At 32.1% G+C, this 24,011-nt stretch overlaps 2 protein-coding genes across 4 annotated transcripts; one reads left to right on the top strand and one right to left on the bottom strand.

The window, feature by feature from the left end:
• Nucleotides 1-4,848: 4,848 nt before the first annotated feature.
• Nucleotides 4,849-16,281, top strand: LOC134280791 (uncharacterized). Its single transcript, XM_062763247.1, has 2 exons — nt 4,849-4,943; nt 14,050-16,281. The coding sequence occupies exon 2, from the start codon at nt 14,085-14,087 to the stop codon at nt 15,651-15,653; it is 1,569 nt and encodes a 522-aa protein (XP_062619231.1). The 5' UTR covers nt 4,849-4,943; nt 14,050-14,084; the 3' UTR covers nt 15,654-16,281.
• A 4,946-nt stretch (nt 16,282-21,227) lies between these two features.
• LOC134280790 (complement C1q-like protein 2) lies at nt 21,228-23,766 on the bottom strand. 3 transcript variants are annotated; one of them, XM_062763246.1, is made up of 5 exons: nt 23,568-23,766; nt 23,114-23,155; nt 22,694-22,893; nt 22,310-22,408; nt 21,228-21,561 (listed from the first exon to the last, which is right to left on the bottom strand). In XM_062763246.1, exons 3-5 carry the CDS (start codon nt 22,836-22,838, stop codon nt 21,266-21,268), a joined length of 540 nt encoding a protein of 179 aa, XP_062619230.1. In that variant the 5' UTR covers nt 22,839-22,893; nt 23,114-23,155; nt 23,568-23,766; the 3' UTR covers nt 21,228-21,265. The 3 variants fall into 3 exon arrangements, with proteins under 3 accessions (XP_062619230.1, XP_062619229.1, XP_062619227.1); XM_062763245.1 differs by having other exon boundaries at nt 22,694-22,962; nt 23,568-23,765; XM_062763243.1 differs by having other exon boundaries at nt 22,694-22,926; nt 23,568-23,765.
• Nucleotides 23,767-24,011: the final 245 nt, after the last annotated feature.

The raw sequence follows: 24,011 nt of genomic DNA, 5'->3' as shown, positions 1-24,011 counted from the left end.
ATAATTTTTCAACCACAAAGAGACGCCACCACTTGCAATTTTTTTCCTATACTCCACACGCTGTTAAATGTGAGGGGTCGTTTTCCTGCCAGCACCCACTGCGACACGGGACCTCGGTTTATACGGTATCATCCAAAGCACTGGTCTGCAAGTTCCACAGTGGGATTCGAATTCGCGACGTACATAACATAAGGACCAACTCCTTACTTCACGTCTCTAGAGCAGACACTCTTACTATATATTTCGTCACACGGGCGAGTTCTGCACGATTGAATTTTTAAGAATTGCATTGAGAAAAGGATATTTTACAAAGCAATGATCACGTGAAACAGCATAGACAATCATTAACTTATTAGGTTTTAAAAAAAAGCGGTTTAAACCCAGTATAGATGTAGAAAATGAATTGGGAAGAGAGTAATTTTGTTCAGCCAGTATTCAATTAATTCAACAAAGCTATTTGCCCCATGGCACAGACATACAATGAATTATTATTCGCTACTCATTGTAAGATAATATTTTTCAACATGTTTACCCCTTAATCCCTTGGATATAGCTCATGCATGTGATATCGTTTTTGTATCCCACAGTTGTGACTTTACAATTGGTTTTGCGTTAGCGAGTGAAGTGGCGTCTTATACACTAAGATATTGACAGTAGTGAAGGAAAAACTTCAGGAGTACTGTGCAACAATATACTTAAGAAGAGGTGTGAATCAGATGTGGATGCTAAAAAATTCCAAAGAGTTTTTGGACAATTTGAAATCACAAGATTTTACTAAAATCAACAATTTTAAAACTTACGACTTTTTAACTTTATATACAACCATTCCCCATGATTAATTAAAGTCCAGGCTTTTTGATATCATTCACAGCTGTTTTTTTAAATAAAAATGGAACTTGTAAATTTACTTACCTGGTCATTGGTTATTTGCAAAATTATTTTGTTAAAATACATTCTGATTGCACACACACGTACTCTGGAGTTTTTGGAGACCAGATATTCCAACAATAGAATTCCCATGCGTTCAAATTGCGCTACGTTATTAGCGGACCAATTTTAATATTCATATGAATCAGACGTTGTGCAAAATCTTATGCAAGAAAAGAAGAAAACACTTGTTGTTGCCTTCAACTCGACATTTAGATACATCGTCGACGTATTTTTAATTAACAATGGTTATATTTCCATTCCTACGTCGATATGATGTATCCTGGTGAGCTTGAGATAAAAGAATCCACAGAGTCTGAAAGACAGGAAGTTCAATTTCAAAAATTTCTCCCTAATTGTCTCCATTGGTGGCGTCCAAAAGTGCTCAGAACGAAAAAAAATATGTTGATGTTGCAAAATTAATTGTCTTTCATGCTCTATTGATTCTGAAATTAGGTAACTGTAAAGGCTACTATAGCAAACAACTCAAAAAGAAAATAAAATGATAATTCAAATTCTTTAAATTAATTTATATGGAGTACTGTACATAGATCTTTAGCTGGCTAGTCTGGGAAAAACGGATGGACGAGCAGAGAAGTAATTAATTTTAGAGAGCTTTAGTTTCGTAGGCTCACTGCGGGTCAGCAGGTGTGACCTGTCATTGGGGATGCTTACTTCTCCTAGGCACCGGAACTTTCAAGGATCCGTTTTTCTTTTGAGACCGATCACTGTTCATGTTGTATTTTGATACAGATACTGAGTACATCTGTTTGTTAATATTATGAACTATTTCTCTCACAGGAAGAAAGACAAGTAAACAAGATAATAAAGTTTTAAGAAATGTACATTATTGACTTTTCATAGAATTAAATGTTCGAATAAGTAAATGGTATATGACAATTATTTAAAAAAAGAGTCTTGCACGATATGTATAAACGAACATATACTGAGTATTTGGCAAATATTTTTCATGAAATATTGTATTAAAAAAAAAAAAAAAAAAAAACCGTGAAAAGGAAAGTTGTTGTTTAATTTAATTGTCCATTGCAAGAATTACCTAGGTATCATTGTCACTTTCTTCAATATGTCGCATAAGCAATACATTGTTTTTTTTTTTTTTTTTTTTTTACTAAAAACAAGTATGCGAATTTCTATCGATATGTCTGTAAGCATCTGTATTTTAATTTTTATTTCTTCTCAAAGGCTCAAAATGATAATTAACAAATTGGACAAATTCAAATTTAAAAAGTAACGGTATTTTTACAACTTATACCTTGCATAGGAAATTAGCAAACTTACAAAAATAATCATTCATTAGATATAATTTTCAATTTGTGCTTATCGTCAAGATTTTTCATGCCTCTTTTTGTGCATATTTTATATCGGCTGATTTTTAGAAAAGGATCGAATGCCGATTGAATTTTTTTCTCTAATTTTTTTAAAAATAATTTTTGTATTTTCAGGCTCCCATAATTTTTTTTTTTTTAATAAAAATGTGATCGTTTAAAATCGTTTGTAATAATTAGACCGAGTACAGAATTTATCCCTGGAAACAAAGCTTTTATCATCTTTTAAATAATTTCAATTGAGAAAAAAGGAGAAGAAAACAAACGTTTCCTTATGGAAGTAATCCATAACTGTACAACTTACAGAAGTATTCAGTATTTTTATATAAAGGCTTTCTTCGTGTACTAGTATTACTTAAGTTAATTAAAGGGATGCCTGAATATTTTGGAAAATGAAACTCGATCGAGAGATTCTCCGATGTTTTGCAGTCGGTAATAACCTTCAACCCCTTAAGCCAGTAATTAACCCGTCCTCCCTGTGCCCAGTAGCATAAATCGGTCAAATATTTATTGTTCATGAGCGGTGCCTTATAATTAATCACAGGCACCTGAATTTTTATCAGTAAGTCTCTAAATTAGCCAAATATCGAAACATTCTACCCCTCTTTATATAAATACACAAGGTGTCCAACGCCATTTTGACACCTGTTCGATTTAGGCTTCAATTTAACACATAAATCGGAAATGCCTACTGGTTTTCGTGTAGCATTTGGTTCAAATATGATATTTCTCGCTATACATTTCTTCCAAAAGTTTAAATCTAACGCGTTGATAATGTTATCAGCTAAACTTCATGCTGACTTCGAATTTCGTCACAGGGCCCGATCGCCATCAGCTGATGTCACGGAAATTTAATCTCGACACCAAATGCTCTTATACATAAACTTTTTTTAATACAACAATTATAAATTTATTTCATTGACAAACAAAATCAGAAAAAAATCAAAAAACCGAAAGATTATGTTGTTTTGATAGTTTTGATTTTATTTAACATATGTTATATGTGTTAGAAACAAATCATAGGTAGTAGGTAGAGGCTTTGTTGAAGTTTCCGTTGTCGATAGGTAGCGCCTTATGAAAGTTTCCGGTGTCGATAAAAATCGGACACATTCCATAAATTTCCTTAAAAATACATGTAAGTAGTTATTTTTTCGACATTCACAAAAATTATAAAATGAACTTTTGTTTGCAAACATGATCATTCGTTTAAGGTTTCAGGTTTTAAACAATTCAAGCCCAATTCGTACATGCTTACATTCAACATTTTTCTCATGTCTAAACACACACACACACACACACACACACACCCTTACATTCCCTTTGCACACACAAAGGAAAGAATTCCTAATGCACAATTCCCATTCCGATATAACTGAATCGGGACAAACTTAGAGGGATCGTCGTTAAGGTACAGCTCAGACGATGTAACATCTTTTCGAATATTCGAATTTGCGATATAAGGTATGGTTGTTGAAAAGGGATATTTATAAAAACTCGTCCTTTTGAGTCTAAGAAGAAAATGTAGTGCTCTCAGTTCCATTTGTCTGCAACTCTTGCCTCTGTATGCTCTTTTTTGAAAAGTGGCTTTCTTTTGTTCGTCTGAGCCTAAATTATGAAATTAATCGGACTGTGTTGAAGATTGAAGATTGATCATACATTCAAACGATAAACTATTGGACCATGGATGAATCAGATCTACTTAGATAGCCTTAGAGTTTACAATCGTTGAAAAAGTACGTAACTTGATCTACGTTGCTGTGGTGTTATACGCTTCTGAAAGATCCTACTTTACACAAAGTCGATTTTAAATTATATTCACAGAAATCTTTGATGATCAAAAAGTAAACGATCCTAGTATATCAATTTGATTACTCAAAAACTACACATCTAGAACTGGTAATAATAATTAAGGCAGTTTGGATGAGTATTATTGTATCAATACAATGAAAGTTTCTCTGAACATTCTATCTAATGAATTGATTTTGCCGGTATTTATAATTAATCATTACTCCCTGAAAATCAGTTATCTTTTCATCGATTGTCCCTTTTGACTCGTTTACTCGACACGGGGAATTAAGCAGTGAGGGATCTTTGCCTTGCAAACACCTTCCCTGATATTTAACCTACGTTTTAAGGTCGTATTTAAAAGATCCTTGACTTTCACGTCTAGTGCCACCGGATCTTGGTGGAAGTATGAGTATATCACTCACTACATATGTTTCGACGTATCGATCATGTTTTACGACAGACGCGTCAAAAAAATTGAAACCATGTCCTCCCGATGAGAAACTTTAGAAATAAAAAAAACACTTAAAAACTGCTTTGCATACTTTAATTTAATGACACTAACAGGCTCTAATTGATTAAAAGACCCATCTGCTTAAAAATACATTGCACTATATATGAACAGTATTGTATAATTTAGATCTTAAATGGATTGAAAAATGAATCTAAATAACAACCCCCAATAGTATTTATAAATACTTTAATTTAATCTGCGTCTAATTATGGAAGATATGCAAGCTAAATATTACAAAACGTTTTCCTTCAGGGCACCTCAGTTTCCGGAATGTGTATTTCCTGAAAACGCACACATATGAATGATTTGTACATGTTGTATGTGGGTATGCATTTGAGGATGCAAGATCTTTTCTGAAGAAATATAAACAGGTATGGATGATTTTTGGTGGGGAAATTTATTAAAAAATTATAGAAATATGAAAATATATTAATTGTTGAGATACATGTATATCTGCCAGATAATCCGATTATAATTTTTTGCGCATCACTACTTTACTTCCTCCCTGGGAGTCATATCAAAGTCTAACTTTGGCTCCAGTCCAAAAGTAAAACATATTTTTAAATAAAAAAAAGTATTTTAAATAAATATATAAGAGATGAGTATAGTTTAATTGTAAACAAGAACATGAAACAACATATAGTTAAATAATGACCTTAATTAGTTCGTGTATGATATTTTCACTGTTTTCCCCCTTAAACTGTCCACTCTAAATCTTTCATAATTAATGCATTAAGAAAGATTTAGAGTGGACAGTTTAATCGAGACCGTTAAGGCTCCTTTGGTATTCAAACACTTTTTTCTGTCTATTTTGACACTTTCAAGTTTATTGTCCCCTTCGACACTAACTTTTTTCCGTCAGATGTAGTTTCTGTATTGGGTAAATTAAACGTTTTTGTAATCACCGAAGGAAATGCGCGTATTTTGTATAGTCCACTCCATTTGTTTTGACATTTTTATCTATTGACCGGTAATTTTTACCCATGCAAATACAAGCGACGTCGGACTGATGATAGCATTCTAATTTCAGAAACACCATCTGAATATTATTTTCATATACGTCGGTACCCAAGGGGAGGGGGCTAGGGGGCTTCACCCCAATGTTTTTTTTGGGCAAAGATAGACATCATATATGCATTGAAAATTTGGGCGTAGTTTGACCCCCCAACTTTCAACAGACACGTTCCAATTTAGGTCAAAAAGGATAAATAAATGTAGTTTGATTGCATATTGTTTCACGTGCCTCTCGAGAATTTATCACTCATATCGAGAAGCCACCATTTGCCGAGAGCTGCAAATTTTGTCCTTTACTTGGATTTTTTCACGCCAGTACGTACTGCGATCTACTGCGACACGGAACCTCGGTTTATATGGTCTCATCCGAAGGACCGCTGTGGGATTCGAAACCACCAAGGAAGGATCAGCTCTTAACTTTGCGACTCTAGAGCAGACCCTATAACCTCTGACCAGTCGGGAGACTAAATGCAGTTTGAATTGGGGTCAACAGAATTTCGACCCCCCCTCCCTCGCACGATATAGGATTGGCGTGTTTGGAAAGTGGGCAATTTACGGGTTTTTTTTGCTTGTCAGGTTTGTTTATAGGTTTGAATTTTTTTCTTCGACCAAGCCCCCTTTTCAATTTCCTTCTGACGCCAATGCTAAATTTTCTCTCCCGATTATCTTACTCCAAGAAATAGTTCATAATTTTTGTTCAGCAATTCTTAACATATAGTATATAAAACTTTGGTATCAGGAAACTTTTAGCAAATACCTCTGCCGGGAGAATGGCATTTATTTCCCTTGATAATGGGAACAACGGATGTGTTTGACAACCCTTGGCTGTTGGTTGCTAAAGACATAATGCAATGAGCTGTTTCAGGACCTCAGAATATATATTCAAAGATATATTTCCTTATTAAACATTATATAGTACATGTATTACTGTTTATTATAAGTCATCAAACACCGTACATGATAATATTTCATGGATTAAGTGGATATAAATGTTAAAAGTACAGAAAGTTTAACACATCTTTGTACTTGTGTGTTTCATTTTGATTGCCTATAATAAAAATTAATGCTATATAGTGTTTAATCAGGAAATATATCTATATATAAATACCGTAAAAGCAGAATTTTATAGCGAGGATTTAATTTTTGCATTATTAGCGAGGGTTCTGAGATCGCTAGAATTAAATACCGCTAAAATAAACTGTGTTTGGTATGAAAAAGCTTCTTTAGTGACCACTTAAAAATCGCTAAAATTACATCTCGCTTAAAATAAAATACCATATTTTAAGGACAAATCGCTAATATTGCGTTTCGCTCAAATTTCATTTTATACGATATATCTGCAATAACCTGGCTCAACCAAAAACACACAAATTCAACTATTAAATATATACTGTTCCGATAACGAACAGAAATCAACCTCATCAATTTAGTTAAAGATAATTGCGAGCAACAGGATACAAAAGAACTCGTAAAAACGCACACACATACATGTACACATGGGTGTATACGAGTGAAAGGCCATTTTAAATGAACTCATAGATTATTTACAAGCTTTTTTTCAGTATACATTAAGCTTATCTGGAGTAGACAATACTTCCCTCTTTCTATGGAGTGTTACACTTTTTCAAAGTGCGTTAAAATTTGGGACCAACCTAACGCACTTTGAAAAAAATAATTTTTTTTTCAAAGTGCGTTAATATCGACCATATTAACGCACTTTGAAAAAAAATTTGTAAAGATTGATCAATATTCCTATGATAAATAACAGATTCTGGTTTGATAACTTTTTTATGATAAAGTCACTGTAGGACCTCAGATATTGACGTATTAAATATTTAAGGTTTTGATAAAATAAATAAGGAAAATTAAAGGGTCTTGAAAAAAAGAGTGACGATTGCTTAAGTTCAATAATTCGTTTTTTTTTTTAAATTCTAGTCTAGATAAGTAGATGTAAAGGTGTATAGGGGCACTAAGAGAGGACAGTTTCAAGCAACTTAGCATTTATCATAATAAAAAGAGGCCAATATGATTGTTCAAAACTATGAAAATTCTTTCTCTCTCAAACGTTTTACTGTACTTAAACATTTCTAGTTTTCATCTGTTTTAATTAACTCATTTACTATTGAAAGTTTTCAACGTCATACCAGTTAGGTAAATACATAATTATATGAATGCTTTGAGTATAGCATAGACATCGAGACTGTGAGAAGGGCCAGGGGAGGGGAGAGGCCTAAGCCCCCCCCCCACTTATTTGGGAAAGATATACATCGTATCAGCAATGAAAATGCAGCTTACCCTTTTTAGGTTTATTGCTCCCCTCCCCCGTTTGTTACACCTATGTATTGGAAAGATAAAGATTTGGACTGAGGGATCTTTTATCCGACTTCTCCTCTTCGACGTTGGTAAATCAATTCATTTTTGAGGTTAGGGTTAGGCTTAGTTTTTTGAAATATAAATAACAAATAAAATCTTTCCATGACTAAAATATGATTTTTTTTCAAAGTGCGTTAAGTATCTACATAGTAAAAAATATTGATGTACACTCTCAACGCACTTTGAAAAATTTTTTCAAAGTGCGTTGAGTTGGTCCCAAATTTAACGCACTTTGAAAACTATTTTCAAAGTGCGTAATTTTTTCGAAGTGCGTTGCCACAATGGAGTCTCCCTGGTGAGGACTTACTAGTATATAGACATTGCCTGTCATGTTAATACATAATAAAATATTGTTTAAATCAAATTAATACTTCCCTCTCGAGCATTTTTTTTATCTATATTTTCCCTAAAAACTGTGAGTGTGGTAAATGTCATGTGTTAAATGAAATTATGCAATTATATTTGATAATGTTTAAATACATAATTATGATGTACAAGTAAAAGCATTTATAATCAAAGTATTGAAAGAACTGAGAGCCGGGCTTTCATTGCTTGAGTAAGTTGTATATTGTCTGATCCGAAATAAGTACAATGCATTTGCTAAATATCAGAATATAACCACTAACATCATATCGACGAAAACATTATGAAACATGAAACTCTTCAGCAACTTCAACATACTGAAAAGCCTGCGCTAATGAAAATAGTTCGCTTACAGTATGCATTCAGCACCGTATGTGCATAGATCATGTAGATTGTTATATCACGATTATACAAACAAAGCAAATCTCTAATTTCTAGTTCAGTTTACTAGTAATTCTCTAGCAAAAATATTGATCATTACCTTTACCGATGATTGGGATGAAAAAATATTTGTTTGAATATCGACTCGTCTGCATTGACGCTGTTTTTGTTTTATTTTATTTGCTGTGCTATTGATTGATTGATTGTATACTGTTTAACGCGAAATATTTCACTAATATTGAGACTTCACCATTGCCGATAAAGGGCAGCAAATTTAGGCCTTTGCTCGGCACTTACGGCCTTTGAGCAGCAATTCAGTTTTTATGGTTGCATCCAAGAGACTCATATATTTATATCTTTTTATGCCGCGGGCCTTCCGAGAAGGAAAAGGAACTACTATCATTCCAATAACAGCGTGTCACTTTGCTTAATTAATAGTGCAAAACTTTTACATGTTGATTACCAAATTAATCACCGATTGTATGTTTGATTTCAATAAATAAAAACAATACTACTTTTCATATGAAATACAAAACCCGGCAATACCACTTTCAATACTGACAAATCGTATTAATTTAATCAGTATTTTATTATGTAAATGTTAAGAACTGACAATGAATTGCAATGATGAAAATATTCCTTATAAGTTACATTAAATTCTTTTGTTAACTAAAGGTGGGAAAAAAGGAAATAAATTGAATTAAACTATACAGAGGAATTATTACTAAGCTAATGCATACTCGCTATACAATATAATGACAAAAAGAAAAAAAAATAAAAAAATGAAAGAAAAATAAAAAAGAAGTGCAAACAAAACAGCAAAACAGAATATAATTAAGTAAAGTGCAAAGAACTAATATTTAAGAAAATACGAAATAGAAGGAAATAGTAATATTTAAAAGTAAATAAATTTAAGCAATAACACTGAGTAAAGAGAAAATAAAAAGTGCAAAGACAAATTACCAAAGAAAATACAACATATACATGTACATGGAAAATGGAAATGCTGAGACTTGAAATAAATAGAAAAAATAAGAAATATCTGGATTTATTTTTTACTGAATTACAAAATACTATCAATATCTTTTTGAAGACTTGATGTACTGTTGGACTGCTTCAAAAATTGAACAGTAAATTTTATAAGGTATTTACCTATCACCACTTAGCAAAATATTCAAAATTTGATCTGGAGACATTGTTTCTAGTTCTATGAAACTCTGAAGACTTTCAAAAAGTGTCATTCTCTGATGATAATAGGCAGGACAACTTAAAGCCGCTTAACCCGAAACAGGCACATATTATCTTACACAATAAAAGTAGGTCATTACATAGATAATATATAAGAATGAATTTTAAGATTGATTTAATAGTTTATTACAACAATCCTTACATGGAAACGCAGATCAAAAACCTTATTGACAAACAGCAGTTCCTGACGGAAGTTAAGATCTGTTGTGAAGTCTATTTTGAAAAAAATAAGTTTATCGGATATATCTAATAATGAAGATAATTCAAACTCGAGTATTTTCTCTATTAGTAGAAGCTTTAGTCATAATACATTTGTTCAAAATTAAGAAATTAATTGAATATAATCCATAGTAATTTTTACATTAGTATGCATATTTAAAGAATAAAAGGAAATCAGATATTTTATATGATTTTTTTAAAGGAGCTAAAATATTGTCCGTGCACAGGTAATATATATGTACTTTGTTGTAAAAAATTTGCTTGGGTTTGTTCTTCATGAGATAAACATGTAAGCGATAAATTTAATTTTTCGAAGGTGATTTCACGCGATATCAACAATGATCAACATAGGATTATTTTTATGTGTGACCTAACAAAAATTATTTTTTTAACTTTTGAATTTTGATATCTTTTAAAGGAAAAAGACTTTGGGGATATAATTTGACAAAAGTTGAAACAATTTATGGACAATTATTTTTCAAGAAGAAAAACGAATATATATATTTAGCGATTAGAATCGGACCAAGCGGCTTTAAGTATTGATTATACAGGTGGGCATTTAAATTACTAGATTCATTTCTTTGTTGACAATGTATAATGTTTTCCTTGCGATTGCCTTAATGAAAGATTTAGATATCCTTTATTCTATCTGCAGCAGGTTTCTTTAGGAGATTTTTAAAAGATGAATAAGATTCAATACATTTTGTTTCAAATGGTAAATTGTTCCATAATCTAATAGTATAAGGCAGAAAACTGTTGAAATATGAGACTGTCCTTGCTTGAGGTTAAGAAAATTAAAAGTATCAATATTTCTAAGATTGTAACTATGATTTGGTGGCATTAAAGGTGTGACCATTTCTTGTAAATAAAGAGGGGATATGCCATAAACAGTTTTATAGAACAACAAGAGTTTTTGTCTTTCCTTTCTCTTATTTAATGGTTCCCAACCTAATTCTAAATACAAAGCATTTCTAGATGATTTTTTCCTGAGTCCTGTTATTATTTATTCGGGCAGCCTCTACTTGAATATTTTCTAAAAGATTTGAGAGTTCTTGTGAGCAATTATCCCAAATAATGCTATCATATTCTAAGATGGGTCGAATAAAAGCAAAATAAACTTTTACCAATGTACTTCTATCTAGCAGATGTTTCAACATTCCTAAAAGATTTAGTCGAGAACAAGCTTTTTCGTATAAACTATTTAGATGAGATGTCCATTTGGCATCACTTTGGAAAAGAAGTCCAAGATGACAATGTGATCTAGATTCACTAATAACGCTACCATTACAACCAAATTGGACTCGGGGATGGTTATTTGAACTTCTTGTAAAATTTACATTACAGCTTTTGGTTGGATTAAAATCCACACCCCATGTTAAGGCCCATTTGTTAATTTATCTAAGTCAGATGTAAGTGATATTGCTGCTGCATTAACATCATTTTCTACCACTATAAAGAGTGATGTATCATCTGCAAATAGCCTTGTATTATTAACTAAATTATCAGTTATGTCATTAATATTCAGGAGGAATAAGAAAGGACCTAGAACAGAACCTTGAGGAACAGCAGCTGATATAGGTTTAAAATTTGAGAAGAACCCATTTACAGCCACTCTTTGAACTCTATCATCTAAGTAATTTTCTATCCATTTTAGTAATGTACCTTGAATTCCATAAGATTTTAATTTAAAAAGTAGACCTTTATGCCAGACTCTATCAAAAGCCTTTGAAATATCACAAAAAATGAATCTGACATCTTTGCCTTTTTCTAAATTAGATATAATTGTATTATAAATTTCCACTTATTGGTTGACAGTTGAGTCATTAGGTTGGAATCCCGATTGGAATTTTGTTAAGATATTGTTTTCTTATATAAAATTGTACAAATATTTAAAAATAATTTTTTCCATAATTTTGCAAACAGCACTAGTTAGTGAAATTGGCCTGTTGTTATTAACTAAGTCTGGACTTCCTTTATCCTTAAAAACTGGGGTAATATTAGCTTGCTTCCACACATTTGGTAAACGTTTAAATTCAAATGACTTATTAAAAAGTTTTGATAGCGGTTTACAAATAGAGGAGGATAATTGTTTAAGAATTTGGTGTTATCCCTTCTGGGTCAGGATGTTTATTTACATTTAAATTGTTTAATTGATCAGCAACATCTTGTTCAGTGACAATTATGTTTTCAATGGTTACTAAGGGGGGTCCAGGACCATGCTCAGGTACGGTTTCCCTTTCATCAACACTAGAAACATTTGAGTAATAATTATTTAATGCTTCTGCCTTTTCTAATGGATGAAGTAAAATTTGACCATTTGATTTTATCGGAGGCATAGGCTTATGTTTGTTAGAAAGTTTTGCAAATGATTTCGTATTGAATGATTATTCACGAAAATGCAGTAAAAATAATCACGTGGACAGTCAAAACAAGTTTTCATTCTTAAAATGATAGAATTGATAGCTATACATATAATAATATATACTAGTCTTGTGCTTTTATGTCTTAGGTTTGACGCGGCATATCGAACTAAAATTGAAAACAAGTATCGAAACTCGAAGCAATTAATTAAACGCTCTACCATTAAGTTACGGTGACCGGTTTCCAATGCAAGGTTAAAAGCAAATCCTACCTTGGAGCCTGATTCCAATTTACAGATTACTTACAATCTAGAAATTTTGGAACCAGTTTTATGATTTTAGGGTCACAGTCGGAACGCAAGATTTCAAATTACGCAACATAGGTTGATAGAATTTCCCTACTCTTCACAGGCATATGACTCCAAGACCAAATCTTGCGTGTCAAGATCACCACTTTCTGGCTGTTTTTTCTCTCTTAATTAGGGCCAGTACACACGGTAAGGCTTGCCTTATAAGTCATGAAACTTAAGTTCTGGCCTAACCGTGTGTACACCCTTTATGCACGTTTTTTGGAGCCTTACAAGTCTGATTTTGGAATAGAAAACTGCTCTATTTCTTAATACAAGACTTAGCTGACATTTATTTTTTGACCAATGAAAACCATTTACCCATAGTTCATTCTATTTTTATAAAACCATACACGTTGGTATATGGAAGAAAACAACAAGTATATTCGAGTTAAGATAATGAGATTATCTGTAAATACTGCAGTTAACCTCCTCTTTTGTTAAGAAGTGTGGATGCACTGGTTGGTAAAACCTTTTCAAAGTCCCAGCTAGTAATATGTTATTCCGTTTAATAATACGCACTGTTTATGGCTCAAAACACATGGAATTTATGTAAATGTTGTTTATAATATTGTAAGTCTTGCCTAAGCGTGTGGACAGGAAAGCTGTACGTCTTGCAAAACGTAAGGTTTTAGACTTATAAGGCAAGCCTTACCGTGGGTACCGGCCCTAATGTTTACTGGATTATCAAGACGGCTCATTATTTGTTTCCATCACTTTTGACACCTCATTGTGAAAGTACATTTAGGAACAATTTTACACATAGGGTTGCAAAACGATTTAAAATATTACTGTATAAATAAATGATCTCTTTCTAGTAAACACCGTGTGCTTATATGCAACATGCATGCATGGAATTTGTAAGAAACATTTCTAAAAGAAAATATAGTGGTTTTGCACTTTCAAAAAAGGGAAAAAGTACTGTGAAATCACATATTTTTACTTGGGGGTAATTTTCATTGATTCCTGGTATAAGGAACACATACAGTTTTAAACTTCATCAACAACAAAAACAAATTCTTATGAAACGTATACCCCCAAGACCATGGAAGCAGGACCAGAAAAAAGGGTGATTTTAAAATACAACACAAAATACATCGTTTCCAATAATCTTTCCCCTCACCAATAGAGTATTTTCTTTGTTAATGAGTTCAGTTTTGTTTGCATTGCAGGTGATGAACATTTAGCAAAAGGTCAACTTCAACCAATGGAAACGGAATGTAAGGTGCTTATTGGGAGGTCTTTCTCCCCGTCAGTAAACTATTTTACTTCAACAGAAAGAACTACACTTCACGTCTTCCTACATAAGCTCAATTCTGAAGAACTCCGTAAGCTACTTGAAGCCTTTAAATTAAGATTATTAATATCTGATGAATTCTATTGTTTCCTTCATGAATTTTACTTACGGGAAAGTGATAAAAAGAGCGAAATGTTTGACTTAATCTCGTCCCACTTGTCACAGAGATGCAAGTTAGGACTAAATTACGTTGTATTGGCATTGTCGAAATCTAAATGTAAAAATTTTGCAGAGAAGTTATACAATTTCCGTCTCATGATTGATCTGTTGTATAGACAAGAAGTTGTTCATAGAAGAAATATATCTAACAGGAAGAAAATTGAAGTCTTCTTTGAATCAACGAAAAGAAGAATTCAGAATATGAACTTCTTAAATTCAGTCAATCGTCTTAAGCAACTCTCAGACAAAATAAGCCAAGAAATATATACCAGTATTTTTCACTGGGAAGAGAAGATCATCAGGGAAACATGCGATAAATATGTTGTTTTGTTAGCTTTAACAACTGTCTCGCAGGTTAACAAATCCAGTGAAATTAATGCGGAAGACGAATCCTTTCAGAATATGGAAGCCATCATTTCTATGACATCATGTCCGGACCTATCCCGATGCATGCTGTACAGTAGAAGAGCCGTTGTTTTAGCATTAGCAAACAGAAAAGAAAAGGGTGAGGACTTAGTAAGAGAAGCTCTGATTTGTGCAGATAGAGTTTCCGGTTATTTGGAAATAGTTGACTTGCATTATAAGATAGTTCTGTTTCACAGCGCTTGGTTTGAATACGACCCACAAATCATAACAAACCGGATAGATCACCATACTCAAATTGCGCTACAAATTCTAGAAAACCAGCCGGAAGACGTTAGAGTCTTTTGGACCCGAAGGTTTATGTTTCGTTTACTTTTCTGTTTCTTGGGATTAGGAATGCGTTGTCGCTTTATTGAAAACTTTAATTGTCCCTCTTATATACTACAAGAAGCAGAAAGACTACTTGACAAATATGATTCATCGCAAGCTGAGTACCGCCTGCAGATGTATTTTTCTATTGCTAAATCCCGATTGTGGCATTTGAAAGGCGACAATAACATGTCCTTAAAACACCTGCCTAGAGCAAAAACGATAGCAGAAAAAGGGAGATATAGTGAACTAGAAACTATTCAATATGCAGAAGAAACACTACGTTTGCGCATTGTTAAGAGATATATAAACAATGACGTGGGAGCTGTCTATTTAACAGAACCAATTCAACTTCCACCTTCTTATTGCCTTCCACAATCGACCATCCCCAATGATCGTCAAATATGCCTAACATCTCCGCCAAGTCCTTCCCTTCCTATCCCAATGATGGGTCCTCAAAATGTAGCACAAGGAGTGACGTCCGTTTCATATATTCAAGAAGATACTGAAAAACCGCGTAGGTCTCATGACTTTTCAAAGGAGGCTATTCATATCAAGTCATCCAAACGTAATAACTCAAATGTGTGAAATTATTTAAAACTGAATGATTTCTTGTTCCTAACATGTTGGAATGATATTTTGAACGATTTCTTGTTCTTAACATGTTGGAATGATGTTTTTTTTTATTTTTTACTTTTGCCGGATATGGTACTCTTCGATGTTTTACAGATTTGAAGACTCTAAACATTTAGCAAAAAGTATTCAAGAGTTTGAACAAAAATTTGGATCTATCTAAAAAAAACGTTTTATATTACAAACTACAGAAATAAAGATCCAGATAAAAAGAAGAAGAACAACTGTAAAATAATTATGTTCATAACGAAAAATATAGACTTAACAAAACTGTTTCTTTGTTTAACATGGCAAATTTAGTAAAAAAATTGTTGGTTTATTAAATAGAAATCAGTTTTAAAGAAGGGTAGTCATTTTTATAAAAACAAGAAGAGACGATGACGTCACGTGAGCCTTGTTATACATGGGTATTGCTAAAACGTGGAACGGAAAACAAAAAAAATGATGTCTCACTTTTCTTTTGTTTCCTTATATACACCTAGTTCTTTATCTGTAAATTATACAATTTAAATCAATCGCGTTTCAAAAATCCCCCTAAAATTAAAACAAAAACGAATTTATTAATGACTCCATACCTGAATAATTAACATAGTTTAAAGTCAATACAAAACTTTAGGTTATTCAAGCTAAAAATTCGGTGAAAAATAATTCAAATTTGAATAACATATATGTACATGTATCATGTTTATCTACATTCAGTTTAGGATTTTTTTTTTTTTTTTTGCTGAGGTACACCGTTTCTTTAAGAAAATAACCAGTGTTTCAGTTTTAAATATGCATGTTAATGTTCAAACTATGATTGATTGAGACATGAAAAATATTTTAGCGTGTGATTTTAATAGCATGTAAACTTATAAACTCATCAAAGTCAATATCTGCTGCATATCCGACAAGCAAAAATGAACTCGAATGATATACGTACTAAGATTACACGACAGTCAATTGCAACTTTTTTCATAACCTAAGGATATGGAGCTTAACTTCAATAAATGTAAATATATTACATTAAATATACCACAGAAGTGAATTTTAAGTCTATTTTCCCCATTAATCAAATAAAGGAGGGGTTACTCCATTTTTAGCTCACCTGAGCCGAAGGCTTAAGTGAGCTTTTCTGATCACATTTTGTCCAGCGTCCGTCCGTCTGTCTGTCTGTCTGTCTGTCTGTCTGTCCGTCCGTCTGTCTGTCCGTAAACTTTTCACATTTTCGACTTCTTCTCAAGAACCACTGTGCCAATTTCAACCAAACTTGCCACAAAGCATCGGTGGGTAAAGGGGATTCAAGTTTGTTCAAATGAAGCGCCACAACCTTATTCAAGGGGAGATAATTGGTAATTAATGAAAATTTGGTGGTATGTTTTTAAAATCTTCTTCTCCAGAACCACTGTGCCATAAAAGATGAAACTTATGGGGAAACATCCTCAGGAAGTGTAGATTCAAGTTTGTTCAATTCATGACCCCCGGGGGTAGGGGGGGGGGGGCAAAAGGCCGACCAAACTTTTACATAGAAATTTAAAGGAAAATTCTTTAAAAATCTTCTTCTCAAGAATGACAAAACCATAATTCATCATATTTATATGGAAGCATGCTCAGGTAGTGTAGATTCAAATTTGTTCAAATCATGACCCCCTGGGGTAGGGCGGGGCCAAAATGGCCGACCAAAGTTTTTAAAGATATATATAGGAAAATTCTTAAAAAATCATTTTCTAAAAAATAGCAAATCCATGATTGGTCATGGGACTACTTTTGGATTTAAACTTTACAATAAAAAGCCATTTTCTACATTTTCCTACTCTTAGTGCTCAGGTGAGCGATGTGGCCCATGGGCCTCTTGTTTAAAAATAAAATTTCAAAAATTTGTGATATATTTACAGATACAGGACAGAGGATGTAATCTACAGGTCAAACCTGAAATAGATACCGAATAGGGTCAAATTACAACAAAAATATAAACATGATAAAGATATAAATAATTTAAAAAACAAAAGAAAACAAAACAATCAGACAGCAAAATGAAAAGATGGAATTGTTGGTGAAATCAGATATTTCTTCATGTTGTCAACCAAATTAATTTCGAGTTTAAATTAATTAAGGGTTCTGCTTGCGTTGAATTGATTTGTACCTTTTATATTTCCATTTTCAAACAGTAACTAGGTTACTTCAACGTACAGCAAACAGTAAATTTAAAATGCCATCGTTTAAGGTACGTGTTTATGTATAATATTGAGATTATTGTATTGTCCTTACTGTTCCTTTCTTGTCTCTGACATACTCTTTCCTTTATTGCGTTAATATTGCTTTTGTATAAATTTTGTATATTCTTTTTATATTTCCATTTTCATTGAATAAACTATCATTTTTACAAACCTGTTTTCTTTTAATTTAAATGAGATGCTTTGGCAGGAGTTAAAAATCCACACATCAACAAACCAATATACATTATCATAAACCAGTTTTAAGATCCAAATACCAAACCAGAACTATACAAATAAACCCAAAATAAATAAAACACAACAAAATTCTTGTGGAGAATCTCCAAAAAAAAAAAATTGCCAGCATAAAAATCAACATGTTAGTAGAATTCATAAATGACACAATCTGGTGGAAATTTAGGAGTTACTTACTAATACGTCCACAGCAACCACATCCAAAAACCACATGTAATCTGCCAGCCCGTCCGTCTTCAGGGTGTGCTGAGTGCAGAGAGTACGAGTATGCCTTCCGATTTTAGTGTTTGTTTTGTACTTTGTTTTAAACCATTTCCAATGCCCCCATTTCGTCTCTCCCTTCCAGGTCTACTTGGCATAGTTTCAACATATATCATCAACTGACCTAACTACTAGTATTCTTCTGTTCTTATGCCAAAAGCAGTTGAAATTCTGTTTTTAATTCATCACTTCTTGTAGCAAATACCGTCATACAAAAACAATACGCACACAAAAAATTAATAAACACATTGACAAACAAACATAAACAAAACGTGACTGATGGGAACTTGCTATATCTTATGTTAAATGGATTTTGAAACAACTTATTGTTCATACCGTTGGGAATAATGTAACATATTATCCCATTCGATTTTAGTAGTATATCATGATTCATCGTACAATCGATTCCGTCGAGGGAATTTTGGACACAGTTCTAAACACATGTAAATGACAGTTTTATCTATGGCAAGTCTATATATTTACAAATTTTCTTAACTACGTAAAGAAAAACTCTTACAATAATTATGTTCAAGTATAAACTGTCGGTAAATTCCTTTTTAAAAAGTGTCTATAATTTAAATTCATTTAAAGTAACGAAAAAAAAACACAAAAAAAAACAACGAGAAAACTATTGCACCTTAAACAATATTCACATAAAACTAATGTTATTAGTTTTCTATAAAGAAAAATGTTGAAATATTTGCTATTTGATTCTTAATAACATTTATCAAATTTCATTTGTAAGTTGTCATTGAAAAAACTTCATTATCCCCTTTGAAAATGCCTGCTACAAAATTTTACGAAAGGGGGTATATTTAACCTTGAAATTATCACGTGACCGGAAAATATGCAGCATAATTTTTTTTTCATATCTTGAGGAAATTAAGACTTTTATCTACAACATCTAAGCTAGACACAGTGTTATAAGCATTAATTTGTCAAAAAAGATGCAATAATGCACAAGAAATAATTCAAAAGCCTCTTTCGTAAATAACTTGTATACATGCACATGATAATTAAATGTCAAATCCCAGTTAAGATGCGTGTGCAACTAGTGTGGGCTACTGGTAATGACATGCAATGGTAATTAAGATTTGCAGACCTTAATTTCTCGTTAGGTCGAACAATTTCACTTACAAAGTCCCGATTCAAAGTAAGCAATTGACAAACTTGATTTGCATATCACACGAGGTATTTGATTTTCAAGTAGAGTATTTTTTGAAATAAACAATAATTAATTAAGTAATTAAATATTTTGAAATAGATAGATAAATTTGACAGATTAAACCAATTATGACAACTAACTAATTTATAACAGAAATATAGGGTTTGATAGTGAAACAATTAAGAGTAAAAATGCCAAAATGTTCAATGTTACATTTTCATCTGTGACAATAGTAATGTTTAAGGTCAATTCTAGAGTGTCCTTGGTCTATCAACTCAATTTCCTATTTTGAATATATACCGTCATACATATATATTTTGAATATATATATCCGATGATTTTTTCCTGTATGTAAATATAAAGTGAGAAGGCAATGACAGTATTTTAAGAACCTTTTTAAACGGATTTTTACACTTTCGTTTTCGATTAGAATATTGAAAGATAACCCATTAGATACCTCAAAATTCTTTCTATACATGTACATTTGTACATCTTGTACTTCATACAAAAAGCAGCAACAATGTGGAAGGACCGTACTCATTTTGCGATTGATATTACATAATTTGTGAAGTACTCGTACAAACTTACCTTTCATTACATAAGATCTTGAATCTTGACCACTGCAGCTGACGGGGAAACGTATCTCTCGACGCTTTCCCTCTTGGTATTTATATGAGATATAGAGGCAACTACATTAATTTTATTTTTATTTCATCAATATTGAAATGGTTTCCAATATTCCAATACTTTGTTACCAATTTTTTACTAGACAGAATTTAAAGTTTTTAAGATGTGAATTATACTCCCACTCATATTTACGATTCTTATTTTATACGTCGAATTCATGTATTGTTTTGCCATAATTTTCTTTTACATAGAAAAGTCTAAATCTGAACGACAGAAAACTTATTCACAGTAATCAAATAATGAAAGACCTAATTAGTTGTATAATACTTCACCTCCTTTTGATAGAATATTACGTAGTAAATTGTTTTGAAATACAAACAAGTGAACCGAAAGCAGATATTAAACGGGAACTGCCGAAAAATTAAATTCTTGCTGAAAATTTTATGAAAATTTCTTGATAGTATCAGTGAATCAAATGTGAAAATTCACAGAAGGTTATAAGAAAAATGTTGACCACTTTGTCAGCGTTCGATTATTTTTCATAGGTCCTCTATTTGCTACATGTAGATATACTTTATCCGAGTCTATGTGCATGAGTAGTACGTCTATTTAACAAGTATGTGATATATTGAATGTCTCGATAAAACCTTGACAATTTCAAGCAATTCTTGACCATTGTCTCATGGTTATGCTGATCTTTGGAACACGGGTAAGCTATTGTGATGTTTTGTATTGCCTTTTTTCCCTCTAAAATCAATGCAAGTACTTGTAAATGCGTAAATATTTTTAATTTTATGCATGCAGACATTTCTCCAAAATTGGAAAAAGCGTAAATCATAAATTTATTTCTGCCAATATCAATTTCTAAGAAGAGTTATTTGCTCAATTTCTCCACAGATTATCAATAACAATTCACTATGCATCGTAAGATTATATATCTTTAAATGTTAAAAGGTGTAGATTATACCTTGAATGTATATATTAACAAACTATGTAGGTTTACAAAGAGAAATAAGGAAAAAATGGGAGATACATGCTTTATTCTGGTAAATAATTTTCTATTTCATTTACAACTTGTGACCTCCGAAAGTTGAAATTGTCATGTGGGCGTCTTTTCCATTGTCCGTCACCCTTATCCATACTTTATCTCCTCTCTTCATCTCTATTCTTGCTGTTGCAGTGCAAGGCTTTTCATTTGTTGAAACAAGTCTTACTCGACAAAGATTGGTTCCAAATACAGCACCATTTTTTACGATGTCTGTGTTGAATTCATCGCCATTATCTGTCACAATGGTCCAGTCAAAGAAATATACACCAGCAACGGGGGCTGTGAATTTTCCGGTTCTGCTGTCATACCCGCCGCCTTGTAAATATTAATATTACTAATACTTGAGTGATCAAAAATAAAGGAAATGAATCATTGGCGTCGGAAGCAAATTGAAAGTGGGGGGGGGGCTAAGTGTAAGAAATTTTTTTTGTACCACCAAAAAAACCTGACAAGCAAAAAAAAAAAAAAACAAAAACAAAACAAAACAAAAAAAAAATAAACCCCCCCCCCAAAAATCTTACTTCGTGGAGGGGGGGGGGAACTCCAGTACCAAAAATTTTCTTCCGAATACCAACACTTTTACCAATTTTAACCTATACTAAGACGTATCTGTGGAAAGTGGGAGGGGGGCTAAACTTAAGAAGATATGTTCAATGTCTATACTAAGTATATATTTGGAAAAAAGTGGGGGGCTAAGTCCCCCCCGGTTCCGACGTCTATGTGAATAAAGGTACATAGATATTCTGATGAACTCTTTATGCCATAAATGTATATTATTATATTATTCCTTTTTAAATTTGTTGAGTTGAAGTGTATTTTTTGGTCCATTGACCCTGCAAGCCTTATGCTATTATTCTTTGTACTTATATTTTACTTAGCGTATACATTTCCTTGGAAAATCATGTTATCGAAACATTTCATGTGAGGGAGGAGAGCATTTATGAACCTTAGTTATTTTAATCTGTCATTCTATATTTGTTCTCATTAAAATAGTGGCCTAATATTGTCAAAGATGAAAAAAAATCAATTTCTTTCTTAACTGATTGAACAAAATATTTCTTACCTTTGTTGATAATTATATGTCCAAATTTAACTGCATGGTGTCTTGGGATATTGACAAGGCGTTTGTTTGCTTTTGCCTGGAACGCAATCACGCGGGAATCTATTGTGTAAAAAAAATTATTCATTAACAAATGCACTAAAATGTCAATATGATTATATATATATATAAAGGAATACTAGTCTTTTACCACGTTTCTGTAAGAGTGTAATATTTGCTACCTTATTTAATTACTCAAAATGAAATACTGAGTATTCTCATCATTTATCTTAAGTCTAAAGGAATCTAAAATTTAAAGAATTATACTTGTAAATTAAGAAAACCATGAAGTTTAAAGTTAAATTTGATAATAATCAATGAAAATAATTCACTGTTTAAATGATATACCACTAGTTGGATATTGCACTCCTCCCGAATTTCCCATCAATGAGCAGGCAGTTTTTAAATAAAAGTAGGCCCAGTCTTTAGATAGGGCTTTAACTGCGCTACTGCAGAGCACAACCAGTACAATACACGACACGTAGGTCTTCATCTTCAAAATGTGGCTCTGGTGTCCCTCCGGAATAGATAGTTTAATTTGCCCTCAGCTGTTGATTGGGTGGGGGGCAGCAAATTTAGTTCTAAAATCGAAGTATGCTTAATTCGATCTGTTGAGTCTAATTTAAGAATTTTAATATATTAATTAGAAAAGATTAAATGACCGGAAATATATAACATTAATATAAATATCTACAAAATTTGCAGTTATTTACGTTATCTTATATTAATATAAGTTTTTTTGTATCCTTTGATAAAAACAAAACAAACCTTTTCTGTAGCTTTCCTGGAAAGATCCTGTACAGATAATAACTGAAACAAAATGTACAGTTCAAAACCATATGCTGAATATTTTGCTTTGACGTGTACACATTTGATACATCTAATTAAATAGATATTCGATCTTTGACTATCGTGTCATATATCTTTTATACATTTGCAAAACATGTAATTTGATACTCAAAATTAATACCCATTGTAATAAGTTCGAACCATATTGACTGTGGAAATATGGGTAGACATATAGTAAAGAAAAGATGAACTATGGGTGCTAACTCTTTAATTCATGTACACATGTAAGAAGTGACACGCGCTACTCATATCTTGTTCTCAAAGGATGACATGCAACTCAACCCCGCTAGATTGAATGGGGAAAAAATATAATGTTAAGATATGAAATGTACATAATTTAACTTTTGCATGTTCTTAAATATTAAATGTTTACCTCAATGGAATAAGAATTATCTTCATTTCAGGTTGGGGTAGCTAGATTGTTTACACCCAGTAAAATATCTAAATGGATATTAAGGTACTCGGATCCTCAGGTTCTGAAAATCAAGCATTTACTAATTGAAAATTTTCTCAAAAATTCTCTGAATTTTCAAAGTAACGTTTTTATCCACAATAATTCTTCAAACTTCAACTTTCAAATTAATCATATTATAAAAAGAAAATTAGTAAATCTCAAATATATTTTCAGGAATTGCGAATAAAAACATCTGCTATGCATTTTGTAATTCAAATTTAAACAATTTACACATTTTAGAAATAAGAACCATAGATATCCAGGCTTTTGAAGAAATTCCACAATTTTGTTTTACATATTGTGTACCTTAATTTCTTTTTTTACTTCAATCATTTTACAATGAAAAGTGTATAAAGATTCTCC

The sequence above is a fragment of the Saccostrea cucullata genome, unplaced genomic scaffold (genome assembly GCF_032062105.1).
Source record: "Saccostrea cucullata isolate Sc308-1 unplaced genomic scaffold, CSIRO_AGI_Scuc_v1 ctg6037, whole genome shotgun sequence".
NCBI classification, from domain to species: domain Eukaryota; kingdom Metazoa; phylum Mollusca; class Bivalvia; order Ostreida; family Ostreidae; genus Saccostrea; species Saccostrea cuccullata.
The sequence above is the reverse complement of the archived record's forward strand: the minus strand, read 5'-3'. Positions and strand labels throughout refer to the sequence as shown.